Source organism: Danio aesculapii, chromosome 5 (assembly GCF_903798145.1).
Source record: "Danio aesculapii chromosome 5, fDanAes4.1, whole genome shotgun sequence".
NCBI lineage: Eukaryota > Metazoa > Chordata > Actinopteri > Cypriniformes > Danionidae > Danio > Danio aesculapii.
The window spans coordinates 26,968,105-26,992,023 of NC_079439.1; the positions used below are offsets into that span (position 1 = coordinate 26,968,105).

General features: G+C 35.6%; 1 protein-coding gene across 1 annotated transcript; it reads right to left on the bottom strand.

Annotated features, from left to right (window-relative positions):
• Window positions 1-3,416: 3,416 nt before the first annotated feature.
• Window positions 3,417-23,919, bottom strand: tmc1 (transmembrane channel-like 1). Its single transcript, XM_056456783.1, is given in 23 exon segments — window positions 3,417-4,039; window positions 4,239-4,350; window positions 7,009-7,087; window positions 7,170-7,295; window positions 9,474-9,713; window positions 9,816-9,883; window positions 9,957-10,085; window positions 11,846-11,998; window positions 12,143-12,322; window positions 12,400-12,594; window positions 14,104-14,248; window positions 14,651-14,793; window positions 15,342-15,440; window positions 16,027-16,133; window positions 16,219-16,300; window positions 16,384-16,474; window positions 17,360-17,545; window positions 19,587-20,049; window positions 20,124-20,144; window positions 22,018-22,087; window positions 22,090-22,169; window positions 22,172-22,261; window positions 23,886-23,919. Coding segments are annotated over 23 exon segments (3,090 nt in total). The 3' UTR covers window positions 3,417-3,842.

Genomic DNA, 23,919 nt, shown 5'->3' on the forward strand with positions numbered 1-23,919 from the left:
CAACTGAACATTGAGAATGATCTCTGATCGGCGGTCTCCAAAATTAAATCAAGAATAGACGTGTGCTGAAAACATTGTGCACACTAGTCTCATTAGGTTAATATTAAATTAAAAAATGACTATAAAAAAAACTATATGATTGTTAGACTATTGCGCATTTTTGTGTCAATATGCTCGTGTTTATATAGGCGCGAGTCATTGGCATTGTTATTTTGGGGGTCATGGAATGAAAATTTTGGCAACCCCTGCTCTAGAGTTTACCTGAATGCTGCAATCTTGAGTTATTCTAGACTTCAAATAATAAGAATAACAATACAAGAAAGTAGCAAAATTAAATCAATTCTATTTTTTAACACTTTAAACATGACTATAATCCCATTTTCTGAATTTTGCAAGCATCAATGACTCAAAACTAAAGTGAAAAGCTCATTATTCTTCCTTAAATAAAATGTATTTTTAAATATTTAATAACTAATCTTTTGAGTTTAGTACAAGTTGTTTTTCTGGTTCTGATTCAAGTTTTCAGGTTCTAAATTCATACTCGAGCTACAAGATGGTTTAACTTACATTTTAGTTATTAAGACATGTTGAAATGCTTTTTCAAAAAGTGTGTAAATGCAACAGGAATGTTGAAATGTAAAGTTCAGGCACATTTAAGGACACTAACCTTCTTGTTTAGACACAGCGGCCAAATACTATTCATTGTTTTGAGTTAATTATGTAGGAAGGTCTACTACTACTATAACATCCGATAACAGAACTACATTCAAACAGATCAGATGTCTGACTCTAGCATATAAAAGTGGTTGTGCAGTCCTCATCAAGGTTCACCAGAAGTTTCATAATGCACTGAAAGTACAACTGACTAACTGAATAATTCAATAGATAAATCATTCGTTAATACTGTTATGAGTCTAATGAACTCCCTATTTATAGATGTATTCCATTTACCTTACACAAGAACATAATATAGAGCAGTATCTTCATTTAACAATGGCTCCCTAAATGAACAAATAAACAAAATCTAAAATTACTACCATTAATACTTAACGAAGTCTGTCCATGCATTATGCATTACCATTTGCAATGTTAATGAAACTTATTTGCCTCTTATCCAATACATAATGGTAGAGATTTGATACAGGATTATTTAAAGGTTCTTAAGACAGTAAGACCTCTTCGATTTATTCACTAAGCTTGTGCTCAAATAGTATTTTGTTATCCTCTAGTGGGTTTAAAACAATGTCCTTCCTTAAATGGTACACAGCATAACCCCAAACAGAGCAGCGTGGGCCGAGCAATGATAAGTGAATCACATGCATCTTCGCTGCCAAGTTTGTGGTTGCTGGAAAAGAATCCGAGACATCAGACACCCCTAGAGCTGAGAGCTGATTTCAGAATACAGTACAGCGCATGGAAATGTGTAGGATACCTGACACGTTGATCAAGATAAAAGCGGCATGGATTTGACAATGAGGAAATAATGAAATGGTGACAACATCTCCATCTGTCAACGCAGTCAGTTGGCTCAAAAATGATTTAGTGCTCAGATCTATAGAGGTATTGGGGTTTCTGGTGGTATCAAAAAAATTGCTCACTTGAGTTAAACTGAAATCTGCAAACAAATGATTTTAGAACTAGTTTTGCTTTTGTAATGACTTTAACACAGCTTTTCTGCCAAGTGTCATGTTTGTCTTTATATAAAACAGAATTTAAGTTTAGATTATTTTGGTTTTAATTTATTTTTGTGAATTATTCTGTTTAAAATTGTATTTCCGCTGTTATTCTTGAGTAAATGCCCTTTGTTTGGTCATTTGTTAAAGAATGCATTAACATTCATGCATTTTTAGGCATAGTGCAGATGTCTAAACACTTTCCACTGTAAATAAGAGTCACATGGTCTTCCTCGTGTATTATGTTATTAAGTCAGTTTGTCAAAATGTAATTCTTTTTTTTTTTTTTTTGAAGAACAAAGCATACAAAGTCAATGTTTCAAAATATATGTCCTAAATTTCTATTACATCTAGGATAAAATGTACAAAAGCACGCATATTACTTTTAAACTGGGTGCTCAGCCAAAACGCGAAAAGTGCAAATTATATATTTAAAAAGGCGGCAACACCAAAGCTCCAAAAATGCTAATTTATTCCATTAAAAAGGCTGACACAAAGTAAAAACGAGCACCTTACAGTAATGAACACTGTCTGATGAAGAGCCATGTACTCGAAACGTTACACAATTAGTGTCAACCTTTTTATGTAACATCTATGATAAAATATTTCAATTGAGTCAAATAATGTAAAAATAGGTACGCTTGACTTATTTTATGTTTTAAAGCAGTTGCATAAAAAAAAAAAATATGTAGCCTTTTACAGTGTTTCATTGACATTTATGTGTTTGGCATAACATTCTTATCTATTCATGGATCTGTTAATTTAGCTGGAAATCGAACATTGATCTTAACTTTGTTAGTGCCTTGCAACATCCAAAATGATAAGTTATATATATTTATATATATTTATTTTAAACATAATCCAAGGATTCCCTACAACCATTTGTTTGTCTGAAAATAACAAAAATGGTCTTGGAGGTAACGCATAACAAGTAACGCAAGTTACTTAATAATATTACTTTTCTAAGTAACAAGTAAAGTAACGCATTACTTTTTAAAATTAAGCAATAATATTTGAGTTACTTTTTAGTTTCATTAATTAGCTTATAAAAATCATTTGCTGAATTAAAATAAACATAGTCACGTTGAATCCCACACTCAATCAGAGAATGCATGAACAGCCAGAAACTAAGATGGCAAAGCCTTACATTTCTGTGATGGAAGTATTCTCATAATTCTGAACAAATCAACGAAAAGGAAAAGGGGATTGTCTCAACGGACAGTGATTTTACTTCACTAATAAGACAAAAAGTACAAAAGTAGCGAACACATTGCTTTACACTTTCATTAATCTGTATATATGGCATGTATAGTTTGAGGGTGAGGAAGTTTTCAGAAGATAAGATTATCCTACATTATTATTTTTTTATGTGTTTTTTTAAGTAAAGTGTGTTGTTAACTGCAGAAGTCCTCCATTAAAAAAAAAAAAAAAAGAAGAAGAAAAAATCCTGCAAGTTATGAAACAGATCAGGCCTCAGCCAGGTCAGTAAAAGTAACACAAAAGTAACGTAACACATTACTTTTCATAAAAAGTAACTAAGTATTGCAACTAGAGTAACTCAATATTGTAATGCATTACTTTCTAATGTAACTTTCCACAATACTGCTGACAACTGGCTGACAAAATATTTTAATTTAATATGAATAAATAGTACTTTATAATAAAATATTTTATAATTATTTTATTTGAACTATATGCTAAAAATATGAAAATGAAAACTAAAATATCTGATTCAAACTATTCTTAAAAACTATGAACAGTTACTTCATGATAATAAAAAACAAATGCTCACTTTAGCTGCTTTTAGTTTAATGCCTGCTTGCATCTGGCATATAAACGGCAATCAAGCAAATCTAAAGCTAAAAAAATATATATAAAACATCAAGTCAATTTAAGGAACAAATCAAGAGCCTCGTAGCTTGACCCTGCATTTGGCTTGTGTGTAACAAGAGCAGTCATTTCTGTTTCACAGTGACAGAGATAAGACTTATCATTCTAGGGTTACATAGCCAACAAGACCTGGAGCTTCACTGACACATACCTGACGTGCTGTAGGCTTGCCCAAAGGATTTACACTATGTTACAGTATCAGTCAGACATAAAATGCTCATGTAAATAAGTGCTCAATGTTGTTATTGTGACAAACACACTGAAATCTATGTGTGATTTTTATCTCTTCTTCGAATTTTTCTGTGGCTGCTGCGGGTGACCTGGAAGATGTCCAGATGATGTGTGGCCACGGGACACAGGGGGTCTGGATGTGTGGGAAGAGGAGACGTGAGGTCCAGGATGAATGAAGTGTCCGTTGTGTCCAGTCTGTCTTTGATGGCCTGTTTCATCTACACTGCCGCTCTCTTCATTCACTCCTGAGAAAGAGTAGACACGATAAGACCTTTAACTGCTTATATACAGAAGCAAGGGCATGTTGATTTAAGACTGTGGTCCGTTGTCTAAGCACAGCACATTGACTCTTTAACATTAATGGAAAGTTTCCCTGCATCAGCTCCAAGCTGCTGTCTAGTGCATTGACTGATGGGAGCTGTGACCCGTCCTGTGTGCTCTCACCCAAATCTGAGATGCTGTTTCTGCGTTGCTCTCCAGCTTTTCTTGCCTGCTCCAAGTCACTGGCCGCTTTTAAGGCTGCAAGTTTGTTCTTTTTCTTGTTTTCCTCATTTTGCTGTCAATACAAAATTGGATATATGACTATACATGACCTACTGATGTTTAACAGAAGCAAAGAGACCAAAGTTCAGTGCTACACTCTCAGAAATAAAGGTACGCGAGCTGTCACTGGGGTGGTACCTTTACAATAGGTACAAATTTGTACCTAAAAGGTCCATATTAATACCTCAAGGGTACATATTAGTACCTAAAAATACTAAAGTGTTCCTCTTAAAATTTGTAGGTACTAATATATACTTTTGAGGTACCTATATGGACCCTTCAAGTACAAATATGTATCTTTTGAAAAGGTACCACCCCAGTGACAGCTCGCGTACCTTTATTTCTGAGAGTATACAATTTAATACAATTACAGTTGAAAGCCCCCTTGGAATTTTTTTTCTTTTTTAAATATTTCCCAAATGATGTTTAACAGAGGAAGGACATTTTTACAGTCTGTCTGATAATATTTTTTCTTCTGGAGAAATTCTTATTTGTTTTATTTTGAATTTTTTCCCCAAATTCTATTTAACGGAGGGAAGGCTTTTTCAACATATTTCTAAACATAATAGTTTTAATGCCTCATCTCAAATAACTGATTCATTTTATCTTTGCCATGATGACAGTAAATAATATTTTACTAGATTCCATAGGCCTGTGACCATCAATAATCAAACCATCACACAGGTCACTTTATATAAATATCTAGGTGTCTTCTTTGATAATTCACTGAAATTGAATATACATGTAGACAATCTCTGCAGTAAGCTTCAGCAACGTTTGTATTTCTTATGACGTCTGAGAATTCATGGAGTGGATCAAAAATGTATGATCATATTTTATCAGGCTGTTTTTGAGAGCTTAATAAGATACGGCATCACAGCCTGGTTTGGCAACTTGTCTTTGCAGCTGAGAACTAAAGAAGTCCATTTGATTCACACTGCTTGGAAAATTATAGGTGTATCAGAACAGATGTCACTGCAGCATATTTATGAACAGGACACATTACGACATGCTAAACAAATCATTTGGGACATATCACATGTTCTGCATAATGAGTTAAGTATGAGTTGCTACCTTCGGGGAAAAGGTTTAGAGTACCTTTGCTGAAGATTAAACTCTAGATTAAAACGTTAAGCTACTATTGGTGGCTTAGACTGAAGGTCTCTCTGTTTTTACTTATTAATGTGTGTATATACGGAGGTGGGTATGCAACTTTTTTGAGTTGAGGTATAGATTTATTTATTTACATACTTATTTGTTTTTGTATGTTTGTATTGTTTTTCTATGTACAGAGGAGGTCAGAATTATTAGACCCCTTGTTTATTTTTTCCCCCAATTTCTGTTTAACGGAGAAAAGATTTATAAACATGATAGTTTTAATCACTCATTTCTAATAACTGATTTATTTTATCTTTGCCATGATGACAGTAAATAATATTTGACTAGATATTTTTCAAGACACTTCTATACAGCTTAAAGTGAAATTTAAAGATTTAACTAGGTTAATTAGGTTAACTAGGCAGGTTAGGGTAATTAGGCAAGTTATTGTATAACGATGGTTTGTTCTGTAGACTGTCAAACAAAAATGTAGCTTAAAGGAGCTAATAATTTTAAACTTAAAATGACTTTTAAAAAATCTAAAACTGCTTTTATTCCATCCAAAATAAAACAAATAAGACTTTCTCCAGAAGAAAAAAATATTATCAGACATACTGTGAAAACTTCCTTGCTCTGTTAAACATACTTTGGGAAATATTTAAAAAAGAAAAAAAAATCAAAGGGGGGCTAATAATTCTGACTGTATGTGTGGTACACAAACATACATAGAAATAAAACAATACAAAATATTTTTTACATAGATATTTTAATTTATATATAATTTGTATCACATACATATATATTATATCTAAATATTTAAAACAATTTTCCAATATATGCATGCATGTGTGTATTTATATATACAAAAAATATATACACAGCACACACACATATATTATGTCAAAACAAACTTTTACTTTGGATGCGATTAATCATGATTGAATTTTTTTCCAAGCACTTAAATGTGTAGTTAGATTAGAGATGCCCAAAGTAGGGCCTGCGGGCCAAATGAGAATGATGGAGAGATGGCGCCCAATGCCTTTAAAAGAGATCATTTACAATTTGCCGTAACCTTTTTTGTTTATTTTATTGCTGAACTACAATAAAAGCAAACTGAAATAAATGTCTTAATTAAATGTAAATAAATCTAATGTTTAAAAATGTAAATAATGTCACTCAACGGACAGAGGACTATGCAGAAGACATCGGTGAGCAAATCAAAGCAAAATAGATTAGATTGTTTTTGTTTTTACTGTAATAAGTTCATTATATAATGTATATGCTGTATTAGTTAATATAAAGCAATGTTTTCTAGTTACTTTTACATTTTATTCAATAAATTAAGGAATTACTTATGGCCCACTAGCCCCAATCAAGTTTGGTTTTTGGCCCTTCATAAGAAAAAGTTTGGGCACTCATGATTTAGATAATAAATTATAATAAATATTATTCAACAAAAATTGTGTTTGAAATCAGAATTTGCATCTCAATGTTAGTGCTTCCACCTGGTGGTGCCTTTACATAATTTTCTCTTTTAATATTTTCCCATTGTGAATGTAACGTTTTAACTTACTGTTTGAAGTTTCTTTTTCAGCTCCATGTTTACTCTTTTGTATGTTTTAGAAGTGGACTGCAGGTAATATATTGCGAGACTAAATTGACAGGGAAAAAGTACATATTCAATACCACATATTTACAGAAGTACAGTATATGGATGTAATTATTTCCACTTACACCAAAAGCAGAAGGAATGGCAGCACCAGACCGGGGTTTGAGGCATAACTGAATACTTTACTGAACCAGGCAGGGAAATCTGTCTCCAGAGTCTCCTGAATCACATCAAACATGCGGGGTTTCCCACTGCATGAACAATATACAAGACCATGATCAGTTTGCCCAAAAAACCCTTAAAGGGCACCTATTTTACCCCTTTTACAAGATGTAAGATATGTCTCCAGAATGTGTCTGTAAAGTTTCAGCTCAAAATACTAATCAGATTATTTATAATATAATATTGAATCCGCCCATTTTGGTGTGGACAATGTAGCTGTTTTGTAGCCTGTGGCTTTAAATCTAAATGAGCTGTTTCTCCCCGTCCACTGCTCCAACTTGCGTGTCTGCTTCTCATGCGTTACGTTAGATAAACAGCCGTCGGTTATAGAGACAGACACGGTTGAAGCTGAAATAAGGTCATTAGTCAAAAATACCAAGTAGCCTAAGTTTATTTGATATATTTGTGGTGAAGTCTATTAAAGCCTTTCTTTCTGAAACGACGAGTCGGACACAAATGCCATTTACAGTACACACATATGCACGTTTACTGACACCATGCAGTCGTGGTGATTATAGCAGTTAAGATTTACATAGCGATTTTACTCTCTTACAAATATTTGAAAAACATTCTCAACTTAGAATTAATTATTCTTAATAATTAAACATTCTTAATATAATTAATTATTAAGATGCAGTTGATCACAGAGACTTGTAATATGTTTTAATCCCAGTTTCTTTGCAAAAAAAAGTGTATACATGTTATTATATAAACATGGCGTCACGTCAGGGGTGTAGTGGACATTTTAAAAGTGGGGGGGACAGCTGTATGAAATCCAAAGGTTTACATTCTTCTGTCTCTAAAAGTGCAGGGGACGTATCCCCCCGTCCCCCGTGGTTGCTACGCCCCTGCGTCACGTTGCGGTGGGCCTCAAAATCACTGGGATTTTAATGTCAGGAAATAAAAAAAAGAGACTTGTTGGGTTTGTATCACCGCAATATGACTGTGGACACACTATATCTACACACAGTTCTGTCCAAACAGCTTCCAAAAGTTGATTTTCTTCATAGGTTCTAACTGAATTCTGTAAATTGACAAAATTTGATATGATTATTGGGCGACGCAGTGGCGCAGTAGGTAGTGCTGTCGCCTCACAGCTAGAAGGTTGCTGGTTCAAGCCTTGGCTGGGTCAGTTGCCATTTCTGTGTGGAGTTTGCATGTTCTCCCTGCGTTAGCGTGGGTTTCCTCCAGGTGCTTCAGTTTCCCCCACAGTCCAAAGACATGCGGTACAGGTGAATTGGGTAGGCTAAATTGTCCGTATTGTATGAGTGTGAATGAGTGTGTGTGGATGTTTCCCAGGGATGGGTTGCGGCTGGAAGGGCATCCGCTGCGTAAAAACACACTGGATGGGTTGGCGGTTCATTCCGCTGGGGTGACCCCGAATTAATAAAGGGACTAAGCCAAAAAGAAAATGAATGAATGCTATGATTATTATTTTTAACTAATTATTGAATACAAAAATCTCAATTTGCCATTGACTGTCATTACATGCCCCAAAAAAGTAAAAAAATAAAAATAAAAATAAATAAATAAACAAAAATCGAAACATCTAAGTGATTTAAAAAAATACAAATAATCCACTAAACGATGTAGTGATCGTTTTGTATGTTTTAAATGATTAAATTCAAAGCATAAAATCCTAAATTTAGCTGGGGGGAAAATGATCATTTTAAGTAAAATCTTTCTCTTTTTTTTAATAACTAATTTCAAACTATTACTAAAAACAGCAGTTACTTGATACTAAAAAACACTTCTCAGAAGAGCACAAGGCCTGTGTCAAAAATGTTCACTTTAGCTGCTGTTTAACTCTTAATTGTAACTAGCATGTAAACCAACAATCTTGCAAATCTATAACTGAAAATATCAAAATGACAAAGACAAATAAATACAACTATGTAACATTACCCATTATAATTATTTCTCTCTTTAAATTTAGATTTTTTCTGTTCTCCATGTATTTGTAAATCCTAAAATAATTTTCAAAACATCCATGAGGAGAAAAGAGGGTGTGAGAAACTCTTACACCTGCCCTCTACTGCACCCTAGTGTTAAGATTTACCAATTGCAAAATTTGGAAACATCCCTCAACTTCTTATTATTCATCACCTGTTACTTTAAACCTTAAAATGTGATTCAAGATGTGATTGAAGTGATTAATTTGTCAAACACTACTTTCCTAATGCATATAAAAGAATTGATTTCAGAACCTGAAGGGCCCGCAGTCGAAGGAGGGAGGAATGGAGACAATGGTGTATATGGCTGGTAATGTAGAGAGGAAGAGAATGACCAGCAGCATGGCCATGTAGAAGTTATTGGAGCCTGAAGCTTTGAAGACCCGTTCCTGAGGCACATTACAGCACATCACTGCCCAACACTGCAGGTACATGGACACATGAAGCCGAAGAAGATTTAATGCTGGAAGACATGGAGCGTAGAATGCACCCATCCTGAAACAAACACCCAGATTAACAAAGATTTGATTATATGATGGTTTTTAAGTTTTGAAAAAGGAGAAAGCGCATGCGACATAATATGGTGATAATACTTACCAGATCATTCCCTGGTTAAAGATCAGCCCCAGAACATTCCCACTAACATCAAACTCTGAATAAGATGGCTAATGAAGAAAGCAAACTTAATTAGGGAAGCCGTGATGCATATGTTCCTATGTATGGTGGACACTCACTCACAAAGCCATACTCCAGATCCCAGCACCAGCAGTTGTTCAGGAACCGCACCAGTACGGCACGCATGAAATCCCCAATCAGCAGAGTGATGTAAGTCGTCATTGTGTCAGAAATTATCAGACGAACAAACTCCTGTAGAAACAAGGAATGTTAATGTGAATGGATAGTTCACCCCAAAATGAAAATATACTCACCATTTACTCCCCCTCAAACCTTTGTGAATCTCTTTTATCTGCTGTTGTTTTTACACAAAAGAAGATATTTTGAAGAATGTTGGAATGTTTTTTTCACATCAAATACTATGAAAGTCATGTGTTCAACAGAAGAAGGAAACTCAAACAGGTTTGGAACAATTGGAGGGTCAATGGTTTTTATTTGTGGGTGATAATTGATTTTAAAACTTTATTTTTGCTTGTGTTTCAAACTTGTATTATTTGGTAGAATGGAGACTCAAAGTTTGTTCAGTTTAAAAACGCTTTAAATTAGATTTGAATGTACCTAAATTTGTGAATATAAACACAAACACAAATTTATTTATAAAAAAGCATAATTTTGCTAAACAAAAACATTCTGCTGTTCATATTTGGAAAGAGTTTCGGAAACCTCTTTGTTCAGACATTATTTTTGCAATTACATTCAGTGACACTAGATGTGCAGTAAGGTGCCAAGGCCAACCCAAAGGTTTAGGAGAGACAGCTTCGAATGGATTTGGGCATAGGGATAAGCATTTCTGAATGGAACACAATGTCCGACACCAAACAACTTCCCGGCACAAAGGATCATGGGGGCCTGAAGTGTCCATTAGTTGTGCCCTTCGAAATCCTTAATCCTCAGTTTTAAGTCATAATTGTTTTCACTCCTAAGTGTCCTTCGGAAGGTGATATATCATATTTGGAATGCACCATATGGCACACCCATTCAACTGCTCCTTAATGTAAATATCCAACAAACAAATAACATGACATCAACTCAATGCACTTAGGCATGTAGACAAGGTCAACGCGATCTGCTAAGGTTCAAACCGGGCATCAGAATATGGAAGAAAGACTATTTGAGTGACTTGGTGTGTTTGCTGGTGTCAGACAGACTGATCTGAGTATTTCAGAAACTGGTGGGATTCATATACTGTACAACCATCTACAACGTTATCAGAGCTAGTATTCATCATCTGTTAACATACAACACAAAACCTTGAAGCAGATGAGCTACAGCAGCAGAGAAGGGCACAGTGATGCCACTCCTGTCAGATAAAAAAACAGCAAAATAGAGCAATAATTCTCTTAAGCTCTCAAAAAATGGAGAGCAAAAGACTGGAAAAAATCTCATCTGGTCTGATGAGTCTGATTTCCTGCACAATCGCATGAGAAACTGTAACTATGTACTGTTAGAAAGTGGCTAATTTGTATGAATTTATACCATTTTATTTGTATGAAAACATACGTTTTTTAAGAAGGTGTGCCACCAAACCACTGGAGGATGACCACACAAAAATGGATGAACGAGATCATAGAAAATAACAAGAATTGGTCACAAAATCAAAATATTTTAAACTGCCGTGAGATTTTATTGCAATTTCTGCAGATACATTCAGAATTTGGCATTAATGGTATGACCTGATCCATTCTGCATTGTATCAACAGATCAGGCTGCTGGAATTTTTGGCACTTGCTGGAATAGGAGATTTTCCTCATGGATGTGCAGCTGAGAAATCTCCAGCAACTGGCTTTTTCATAATCTCACCAAAATGTCTTAGAGTTTTCCCTTGCCACGTTGTGCTTTCTTACGTGTTATTTGATACTTTGCAAAGCAGCTATGGGACATATTGTGTTCCAATTTGTGAAAAGAGCAATACAATTAAATCTGAACTGAAGTGAAGCACACTTCTCAAGTACCTGTCCCACCATTGTCTCCCAGCAAGGCCCTCTGGGAACATCAGCAGGATGCACAGTGAGCGGAGGAGCAGTCGAGTTGTCTGGCACCGTTCCATTGTACAAGTTGGCCTGCCAGATTGTCATATTCTTCTTCACAATCTCCTCTTCTGCCCTCTTGAAAATAAGTGACAGTTAGGAGGATAAATCACCCTCATAAAGAAGATGATTCGTTTAACACAGATTCTGTGGGATCTAGTATTCTGTACAAAAGACAGACAGAAGATGGGACTGTGAGTGCTTTGTTAAGTGAAGCTGTACCTTAAGTTGGATGGCATCCATGAGGGCGATGATAAACGTGTACAGGTTCCCCAAAAAAAGAGCGAAGATGCGTCCCAGCTGCCACTGGAGGGCGATGCGTGGGTGATAGTTCTCCAAAGTGCTGATCACATCGAAAAGCATCGGACAGAACATTCCCAACAGAGACATCACCATGTTGACCTGCGGGTTAATGCAGAGGTTATTTTTTTGCCATTGAAGCAGAGGATTATCATTCTGCTCTGCTTCACAAGTCAGACCTCATTCCTCTCCCACCAGCCGTAGTTCTCCAGGCCCTCCAGTGCAAACTTCTGAGACCTGCGTACTACAAAGTAGATCAAGTACCCACTCCCTGCCAGACAGCAGAGCACCAGGAAGTTGGCCAGCACTCTGAGGAATCTTGTCAGGTGGATGTTGTCATCTTTTCTGCTCTCTTGCTCCTCCACAATGGCCTCCTGTTAAATTGCTGAATTTATTATGAAGCCAAGAGAGGCCAGATTAAAGTGGTTGCCTCAGTTCCTGTATTATTATTAACTCAGGCTCATTGGGAAAATGTGCCATGGTGTACGTTTATGAGAACCGAGAAATATGTGCTGCATTTTATGTATAAAATGAACACTACAGGGTAGTATTGCTGTCTGTTTACCTCCATTAGAACACTTTTTCTGGTGTGACTGGTTTGCTCAGTAGCTCACCGTGTACAGTGCTAGACTTGGGAGGCGGAGAAGTGCAGATCAGAGTGCAAGTCATACAAAGGATGGTTTCAGAGACCAGAAAAAACGAAACCCAAAAACCCAGAAAACACATCTGTTGGGTTTAGGGAAGGGGTGTGCTGGTCAGTCAATATCAAGCTGATATTTTATGCATGAGAAGGATGTTTATTTGTGCAGAAATATATACAGTTGCCTCTGGTGGATTTAAGAGGAATGGCACATATTTGAAAATACGCACCAGTAACATTTTTGACTGTCAAAAATGTACATGACGCCCTCTAGTGGATTTGTAAAAACAATAACTGCAAGAAAAAATAGTCCAAGGTACATTTTTGTCAGTTCTCAAAAATGTAGTCCTGGGCACATATTTCCAATGAGCGAATACACTTTCCCTCACTAATTTTAAGATAGTAATGTAAATAAAATGAAATGTTATGACAGAAAAATTCATCATGGAAAATAAAACATTTTTTGTCTTAACAATGACTCAATATCTAACTCATTATTATTTTATAATAATTTAGACTTTATGTAAATATTTAGAGGCGAGTGGCGCAGTGGGTAGCACATTCGCCTCACAGCACGAAGGTTGCTGGTTGAAGCCTCAGTTGGTCAGTTGGCATTTCTGTGTGGAGTTTGCATGTTCTCCCCGCGTTCGCATGGGTTTCTTCCAGGTGCTCCAGTTTCCCCCACAGTCCAAAGACATGTGGTACAGGTGAATTGGGTGTGCTAAAATTGACCGTAGTGTATGAGTGTGTGTGTGAATGAGTGTGTATGGATGTTTCCCAGTGATGGGTTGCGGTAGGAAGGGCATCTGCTGCGTAAAAACAATTGCTGGATAAGTTGGCGGTTCATTCCACTGTGGCGACCCCAGATTAATAAAGGGACTAAGCTGACAAGAAAATTAATGAATTAATAAATATTTAGACTTTTATAATTTAGTCACCATTGTGGCTGCTGATGTACAATCAGTTTTGCTGTCACAGAAATAACAAGCATTTTCAAAAAAAAAAAAAAAAAAAAGAATTTGTACAGTTTTTATATTTAATATTATTTAATTAGCTTTGGAGAGCATTAGAGACTTCTAGCAAAGGAGCAATTTCTGCCAGTGCTTTTTTGATTGTATATACTCTTAAATGTATATTATGTTTTATTTATCCAACATTTTTTATAAAGTTTTACTTTAATTAATATGACTTATTCATTATTCACAGAATGGACCCAGCATCAAGAAAATGAAGAAAACCAGACCTTAAAGCTGGTGGTGATGGAAGCAAACTTGTTGTCTGCTGTCTCAGGGTTTCCAATAAGGTAATCCCAGCTTGTGAATGTCTTCCAGCTGAAATTAAAGCTGGTGTCATCTCCGCCACCTTCTTCATTTGCATTGCGGGCCATACTGTTGAGCAAGAGTGAGAAACAATACAGAAATAATTAGTTTTGCTTTTTTTTGTTTTTTTGTCTATGAAAAGACGCTTATGGACATGAAAAGTAGAAACAATAAATCTATAAAACAACAGAAAAAGTAGCGGCATTTCATTATCCAGTTTTTTTGTACTGTAATTTACATACCTGACCTTGACAATATATAATTTCAATTAAGTTGCATAAAAAGTTACATTTAATTAAAATTTTCAGCACCAAAAGTTGATGGATCAGACATTAAGGTTCCATAAACCAATCCAATAGTGTAAATAAACCAAGCTTCACATGCTTACTGTTCAAATACACTCAAACAACTGTTAATTAACAGATATATTTACAATGAAGGTTAAACATAGAGCAGACCGTCCTCACTCACGTCCTGATCACCACCATGTAGCTGTAGGCCACTGTGCCCACTCCAACCAGGAAGTAGGACAGCGGCATGCGGAACTTCAGCCACCCAATGGCCCGCTGGTTGTTATAGTAGCCATAAAAGAGGACAGAGTACTTAGCATAGCCCTACAAAGACAAAACAAAAACACGTTTTAGAGTATGATTCAAGATGTATTATTTATTATGTGTAGTATATACAATCTGCATGCTTTTGTCATTTTTAATAAAGTCTCTTATGCTTTCAAGGCTACATTTTTTTTATCAAAAAGAATGAATTTATTAAAATCTTTTTTTATAATTATGTAATTTAATTTTTTTTTTTTGGCAAAACAAAATTTTCAGCAGTCTTCAGTTGCTGTCTTGAAGTCTTCAAAATCATATTACCCTTTAGAAAACATTGTAATTTGTTGATTTGATCCTCAAATAACAGATAATTATTGTTATGATCAATGTTAAAATACAGTTGTGCCAATTTTTAAGGAACTGTGATATATATTTTTATTTGTCTGGATTCTTTGATGAATTTAACTTTCAAAAGTACAGTATTTTTTTCATTCTCTTGTAACTGTTTTTCATGTAACATTTGATCAATTTAATGCATCCTTGCTGACTTTATAGTAATATACCATTATTACAGTTTGAATTGTAACATAATATATAATCTATTTCTTTACCCCAAAATCCCATAAGACTGCAAAATTCATAGCACTGGCCTCTTCCTCTCTGGGCACTGTCTTTCTTGGTAAACTGCCATATGGTTTTCCCATAAGAGCCTAGACAGTGAATGAGAAAAATAAAAATAAATCCAAGAAAGTTTGGTTGTATTATGGATATGAAAATAAATGAAGTGGTGTTAATTATTATTATTATTATTATTATAATAATTTATGATGCACATTTCCTAAACTCAAAGCGCTACAAGATATACAATAACAAATAAAAATGCAGAGAATTACAAGCTTGCACAAGATCCCAGTGACAACCCAGAAGTCACACTAGAGTAATAAAACAATAAAAAAGCAACATGTTATAAATTGCATAAAAGTGAAAGTGATGATCACAAATTAAATGCCTTGCTATAAAGATGTGTCTTAAGAAGCTAATTAAAACAATCCAGAGAAATGGCATTCCGGATAATTGTGGGTAATGCATTCCATAATTTAGGTGCGCAGTAAGAAAAAGCCCTATCTCCCATGGTTTTTAATCTACAGCACGGCTGATACAAAGTGAGTCCAGATGCAGAACGAAGACAGTTAGTAGAAAAAGTCACCAGATCACAAATGTAATCTGGAGCTAGCCCATGTACTGCTATTAATATAGTATGTAACTTAAAACTTTGCAGGATCTGATATTTCTCACCTCTGGAACCATGACCAGCCCAAATGTCAGTCCAAACAAAATCATATTGATGCCATACATCCACCTCAAGAATATGAAGTATGAGGCCACCGAAGAGCCAAAATGGCCTAAAAGAAGATTTTCAAAAAAGTTAACGCAGTTAAAAAAACACAGAAAGAAAGAGAAGGAAGCTAAAACAGAGAATCGTCATACTTTCGATTTCTTTTATCTTCATCTCCCACGGGATGCAGGCAGTCTTGAAGTTCTCAAAATCACGCTGAAACTTCATCCATTTCTTAGAGTACAAAAAGATAAATAATGATCCCTCTGAAGCTGTAAGACTCCATATTCACACTCCACATAGTCATATCTCCTCACCTTCATCATCATGACCTTGTAGGCATAAAGTTTTCTGCCTTTGCCTTTCCCCAAAGCACCTTCATATTTCTCCACAAACTCCTGCGACTCCCTGAGACAGACAAAAAACTAACAATTACCACTTATAACACCTTCACAATCTTTACTGAACATGAAAGAAGATATTTTGAAGAATGCTGGTAAACTATTTATTAGTCATTGGCTAACCATTACTCTTCCAAATATATTTTATGTCCTTCAAACTACAAAACTCAACCCAAATGTCAAATATTCCTGAATTCTCCCTGACGTTCAAGGATTAGAAGGCTGAATTTTCATGGCCTACTATAATAAAGTTTTTACATCGCATCTGTTTAGGACACCATGCTAAAGACCGCATGTACGTTGAATTGCCTAAACCCCTTAACTCTATTGAATTGCTTTAACTCTAACAGTAATCAGCTATATTATTAGTTAAAACAAACTATAGCTATAGTTTGCTATATTTTCAATTTTCTATATTTGCTATATTATATTAGCTACATCTTCAAATTTGCTCCACCTAAAATAGGCTATACTGCAAAAATATGTATTATAATGCAATAAAAACATGGGGGAAAAAATTACATTTTGATAAATGAAAAGTCAAATTTAAAATGATAAGCAAAAAATCCATGGCTTGGCCAATGATATTCCATGACTTGGACCAAAAAAAGAAAAATGTCTGTCAATATCTGGAATAAACATTTTAAAACTCCTTGATATTCCAGAAATTAGATAACCCATGGGAACCCTGCAAACAGGTTTGGAACAATGAGGTAAATGAGTAAATTATGACAGAATTTCCATTTTTGGGTGTCATCCAGGGTCAGATTTACTTTCTTTTGTAACATAGGCAAAGAACATATTTACACATGTTTAAAATGCCATATTATAAATGCAGCACTGGTGGCATGTCTATAAGGCAGGCATCCACATGTGTATCAGCAAAACGTACCTGAGGACCACTAGTTTCTTTTTCATGGGCCAGGGTTTTCCTCTTAGTGTTGTGATGAGCTTTTTTCTTTCCTCCACAGCTTCTTTTAACTTTTCCAGCTCCTCTGGAGTCAGAGAACCCAAAACTCCCACTGCCGGACTGTTCTTTGACTCAGATTCAGACTCAGATTTAGACTCTGACTCTGAGCTGGGAGGGACAAATTTTATCATGATTTCTTCAAGATCACTTTATGTACATTTTTTAAGATATAATGTTTAATTAAGTGTTACTTTATGTTTCTTGGTAATAATTTGTGAAATGTACTAGGAGTGATAGTGTTTCTATACTTATTTTTTTCAGTTTACCGACTGCAGATAGGAATTTTTCAACAAATTACATTAACAAAACTTTCAGGAAAAAAAATGTATTGACAAATGTGCATAAACTTACTCAATTTATTTCTAGAGCACTTTCAACCAACCACAATGGGTACCAAAGTGCTGTACATAAAAACACATAATACATCCAAACATGCAAGGAGCCAAAATACATAAACTGACAACACATGATGAAAAGGAAAGAAAATAAGTGGGTTTTCAGCGACCTCTGAAGTGACTCCAAAGTCAGAGATGTTCTTAAAGGGTCATGAAACCCCCCTCTTTCGGTTTAAGTCTACCTCTGAATTTTTTTTAAAAATGGTCCGAGGTGGGTGTGGAGCTCTGCGGGCAGAGGGAGGAGTGGACATGGCCGGTAGAGCAGGGGAAAAAAAGGTGAGCGAACAACTGTCAGTTGGTTCACAAAATGAGACACAAACCGTGAGGAGACCCAAGATTTTATAGTTTACAAAGTTAAAAAGCAAAATAATAAACAGTAAGTAGTTAAATGTCCTGCTACATTTGTTATTCGTAATTTCATATACACAAACCACAGATAATCAGGTTTATATAAACACCATAAATGAGGAAGACTTCTCTCCTCCTGAATCCCAGGGCTGAATGCAGACACAGTGGATAGCAGTGCAGCAGGTCTCTTTCCCTGTCTATTCCAACCATTACTCCTGCTGGTAATCTGGAGGATTTTAAGCATAGGCGAACACAGCAGCACAGATATAGGTGATGTGTCTGAATGGTAACAAACTCAACTGATAAAAGACAAAGTCCGCCATTCTCCAATTCTCGTACAGCTCTTTCGACAAAAATGCTTGCTGCAAACCAACAGCTTTGCTGTATCGGCGCTGACAGTATCGCGAGGAAAAACATGCAACAAACCCCATGGATCATGAAAACAAACACAAACAACCTATGCCGTGCGCGGACACAGTCTCACCCATTCATTGGGTCTCACAGGTCTGCCTTGCCTTCAGAAAGCACATGCTTTCATGAATAATTAAGAAGCAGGGTCTTCTCATAGGATAAGAAAACTCTGCTATAAATAATAATGAGAAACCGATGCATCTCCACTCCACTAGCAAATTCACGCTACATCGCTGATTTTCATCTGAATTGACTGAAAGTTAATCCTACTCATTTGAAAAGAGTTTTGAACTCAGTGTTGAAGGTAAAGAGTTAATTAAATACCTCATTACTTCAACTTAAATGGAGTAAGTTCACAGTACTCATATAGATTAGTTTTTAACTTAAATGGTTTGAAGCAATCGGTTTCCTCAAATGGTTTGAGTTACCTTAACTTATAAGGTTTTACAGTACTCTGAGTTCTCTCATTTATCAGGTTTTACTGTGCTCAAATTACTTCATTTACTCAAATGGATTAAGTTGACAGTACTCATCTGGATTAGTTTTTGAACTTAAATGGTTTGTTGAAATCTGTTTCCTCAAACAGTTTGAGTTACCTTAACTTTTTGGGTTTTACAGTGTATTTAACTGTCTAAAACTTATTTAAACAAACTTGGATAAGTTCATTCATTCGTTTTCCTTTGGCTTAGTCCCTTTATTCATCAGGGGTCGCCACAGCGGAATGAACCACCAACTTATCCAGCATATGTTTTACACAGCGGATGCCCTTCCAGCTGCAACCCTGTATTGGGAAACACCCATACACACTCATTCACACACATACACAATGGCTAATGTAGTTCATCCAATTCAGCTATGGTGCATGCCTTTAGACAGTGGGGGACACCGGAGCACCCGGAGGAAACCCACGCCAACACGGAGAGAACATGCAAACTCCACACAGAAATGCAACTGACTGAAGTTCACTTAAAAGACTGAAAATGTAACAAACTTACGTAGTCTCTGGCTTTTTTCTTTTCTTTCTTCTCTTTTCTTCCTTCAAATGTTGTGTTGTCTTTCCATGATTTGCCTCATCCTCTTCATTTTTAACATGCCTCCTTTTCATTTTCTTCACATCCTTTTCCTTCTCCTCCAGTTTTAAAGTCTTGTTTTGTTCATTTTTCATGTTCTTTTTCTCTTTGCTGGGTTCATCCTCAGCCTCCTCTTCATCTGCATTCTTTCGTCTTTGCCTTTTTCCATGTTTCTCTCCCGCTTTCCTTGCCGTTCTGTGGCCTTTCTCATGTTTCTTCTCTGCTTTTTTACTTTCCCCTTCACTTGTTCTTTTCTCTGAAGCTTTTCTCCTAGTTTCACCATTTCTCTCCCTCCTCCGTTTGCCATCTCGACTAGCGTGCTTTATCTTACCTCTCTCACAATTTTCCTCCACTTTCACATAATAAACACTGGATTTTTTGTCATTTCCTAAAAGAAGATATTTCTTCCGTTACAGCATAAAAATACATCAAAAATGCATGCAGAAAATAAAACCTTCCTACCTTCATCCACCTCAATGCTCACTGCAAATGTAAACGAAATGAAAAAAGTGAAACGAAATTAAAAAGTAACAAGTTTATGATAAGACATCATGAAGTCCTCAAAGGTCAAACATGTAGGGTTCCCAGCAGCTGTTGAGCGTCTCCTGTATTGTTTGTGACCACAGTGTAACCAGACCGGTAAGTGCTGACCGGGTCATTACATGCTTAGTTGTGTTGTACAATAGACACAATACAGGCTCTTTATCTTTAGTGTCAGTGCAAACTGTCCTCTCAAAGGGGTCAAAGGGCAAGAAAATGAAAGCAATGTTCATAAGTTTGCATGCACAGACTTAAAGTTCATATGTGATGATGACTAGTACAGCGTATTGAAAATACAATTGAAGTCAGAATTATTAGCCCCCCTGTTTATTTTTATCCCCAATTTCTGTTTAACGGAGAGCAGATTTTTTTTCAACACATTTCTAAACATAATAGTATTATAACTCATTTCTAATAACTGATTTCTTTTATCTTTGCCATGATGATATTAAATAATATTTGACTAGATATTTTTCAAGACACTTCTATAAAGCTTAAAGTGACATTTAAAGGCTTAACTAGGTTAATTAGGTTAACTAGGCAGGTTAGGGTAATTAGGCAAGCTATAGTATGATGATGGTTTGTTCTGTAGACTATCGAAAAAAAATTGCTTAAAGGGGCTAATAATTTTGACCTTAAAATGTTTTTTAAAAAATTAAAAACTGATTTTATTCTAGCTGAAACAAAACAAATAAGACTTTCTCCAGAAGAAAACATATTATCAGACATACTATGAATATTTCCTTGCTCTGTTAAACATCATTTGGGAATTATTTTAAAAAGAAGAAAAATTAAAAGGAGGGCGAATAATTCTGACTTCAACTGTACATGAAGTAGGTTTGCATTAAATTGATATCATGATTACATTCCGGCATGAAGTGACTATTCAAAATATTCAATCAATTTCATCAGAGCCAATATTCCGATTTTAAATACTGAGGACATGGGTGTAGAATTGGCATGGACGGAGGGGACGTGTCCCCACCAATATCCACCAATTACTGAAATGTCCCTATCAATAATTTAATCGACTTAATACTAGTTCACCATAATCCTATATACCAAGGAAGTGCAATTAATTAAAATTCAGTTTTGATTTTGGCCTCCATGATTATGAAAAACAATAATCGGGATAAAACAGTAAATTGCATCACACACCTCTCTAAATTTCTCTACATCATACCTCCTCAAAGCCCGACTGCAGTAAAATCATGTAAAATGACTTTTGCAGCTTTAATCGTGTTTTTAAAAAAGTGAAACTGAATTTGTGCTGTTCCATGCATGCGCTCTAGGGATGTATGTCCCCACCAATGTCAAGAGCGAATCTATGCCCTTAACTGAGGACGACAATGAGCTTTCGCTTTATTGCATATGCCTATAATATTATAATGTTGAAATTATTATTTTAATCACTCATGGCTAAAACTTTTGGCTCATGGATAAAGAATAACTAATATATCACTATACATACCTGTGTGATTGATTACATTAAGAATTGCAAACATTTTTTTAAATGTTACTGTTTACATATGCAAATGCGGCATGATTTATTTTCATGCATTTCTAAAAATCTGAACAGTGGATGAAGTCATCGTCAAAATTGTTGTTTAATTTTTTCTTTTAAATATTCGAATCCAATGTTATAACAAAGAGTGTTTTGGATATCTCTTTTTATCAATATAAAAAGCTCAATATCTCACAAAGATGCATGAACAAACATGCAGTGCTTTGCATTTACATTGGGAATAAAATGCATTAAACAAATCATCAGCATCATGCATAAATAATGCACATAGAAAATAAAAATGATCTTTACCGTCACTTTCAGATGCGATGAGTTTATGCCGTGGCATCCTTCTCCTGAGTAGCCTTGCATGTGGTTGACCTTGTGCCCGTGTGTGTGCGTGATGATGATGATGTCGCAGCAGTAGACCATGGCCTGACTGAACAGAGCCTGCCGGTGATGATAGCGTGCATGAAGAGTTCACTTTTACTAGCATTCAGGGACCTCAACCAGGAACAATAACCATTCGAAACTCTAGAGCCTCTCCATTTCACCCCTTTGAATTATTGAACGGAATTATGACTCTTTTTTTCAAAAAGAATGGGGGTCAAACAGAACCAAGCCAAAATAGAGGATGATAGTCTAATGAGTGGCTATAGAAAGAGCGAAGAGATGATAATAGATTAGTGGTTCAGGGAAAGCAGAGTCATTGTGAGCTGAACTTTCACTTAAACAAACATTACACTGTAAAATGCTGGGTTGCTAAATTTTGCTCTAACACAACTAGGTTAAATTTAACCCAATAGTTGGGTTCATCTTGGGTTCAGTATTATTTTAGTGTACTAATGCAAAGCAGTAAATACTACTTTAGTTTGCAAGCAGTGGTAAAATCAGTTATGGTAAAAGCACTATGTTAAGAGAATGATTTTAGATACTGACACTTTAAATGTCTTTTAAAAAGGGCGGTGGCTCAGTGGTTAGTATGGTCACCTCACAGCAAGAAAATTGCTGGTTCGAGCCCTGGCTGGGTCGGTAGGCATTTCTGTGTGGAGTTTGCATGTTCTCCCCGTGTTGGCATGGGTTTCCTCCAGGTGTCTGGTTTCCCCCACAGTCCAAGTAGATGCACTATAGGTAAATGACTGTGTATGGATGTTTCCCAGTACTGGGTTGCAGCTGGAAGGGCATCCACTGCATAAAACATATGCTGGACAAGTTGGCAGTACATTCCGTTGTGGCAACCCCTGATGAATAAAGGAATTAAGCCAAAGGAAAATGAATGAATGAATATTTATATCACATGAGTAGCACTGTGATATGGCTGTATCGGCAATGCTAACTGCGTGGCTGTGTACTAATAGTTTGATTTTCATCTCAGACACAGTACAGCTATATTTTACTTGCAAACTGATAGCCTAAACTCGATTCAAGATGCAGAGACATTTAATGTACGCATTTTTAAACTCCATTTGAGGTTAAATAAAAAAACACAATATAGCGTTTAAATAAATAAAGTAAACGTGTGTTGCTATTAATGCATAAACTTTCTAATTTCAACCTTAGTGAGCGTTTTTCAAACATTTAAAGTTAAACAGCCCTCTTTTGCACTGTTGGCTGGTTTGTAGCCTAACTTACATGGTAACAGTGTGGTGATTCTCCTTAGTGAAATATAAGAATTAAGTTGAGTTTATCTTTGGATCATCTCCGGTTAACAAGAATTATTAATATAATTTATTAAATTACACTTTTATGTTATTTTATTACAGCCTACCCCAACCCTATAACCAACCGTCGCACTGGCAGTAATGTAAAATCAGTACTTATTGTAGTGTGGTAATTGTATTTTTGTAATAGTATACTTATTAAATTATATAAATAAACATACGTTAACTTCCGGCCTCTTTATTTTTGTAATAGTATACTTATAAAATTATATAAACATACGTTAACTTCCGGCCTCAGTCAGTGACGTCGAGTTCCAAAGATTCGATTCTGATTCTAAACATTCGATTAAAAAATTGTAAACATTCGATTAAAAAAATTCTAAACATTCGATGCGGGCTCTTATGAGGCGCTGAATTTTCTCTCGAGCTCAGATAGCTGAAGTGAGAGTGCTTCATTGCGGCGTGTCTAGTTCTTCTCGGGTTTTTGCGTACAACCGCGATTCCCGTGTTGGGCTTTACGTGTCTGCTGCTCAGTTGTGCTGCGGAGTGGCAT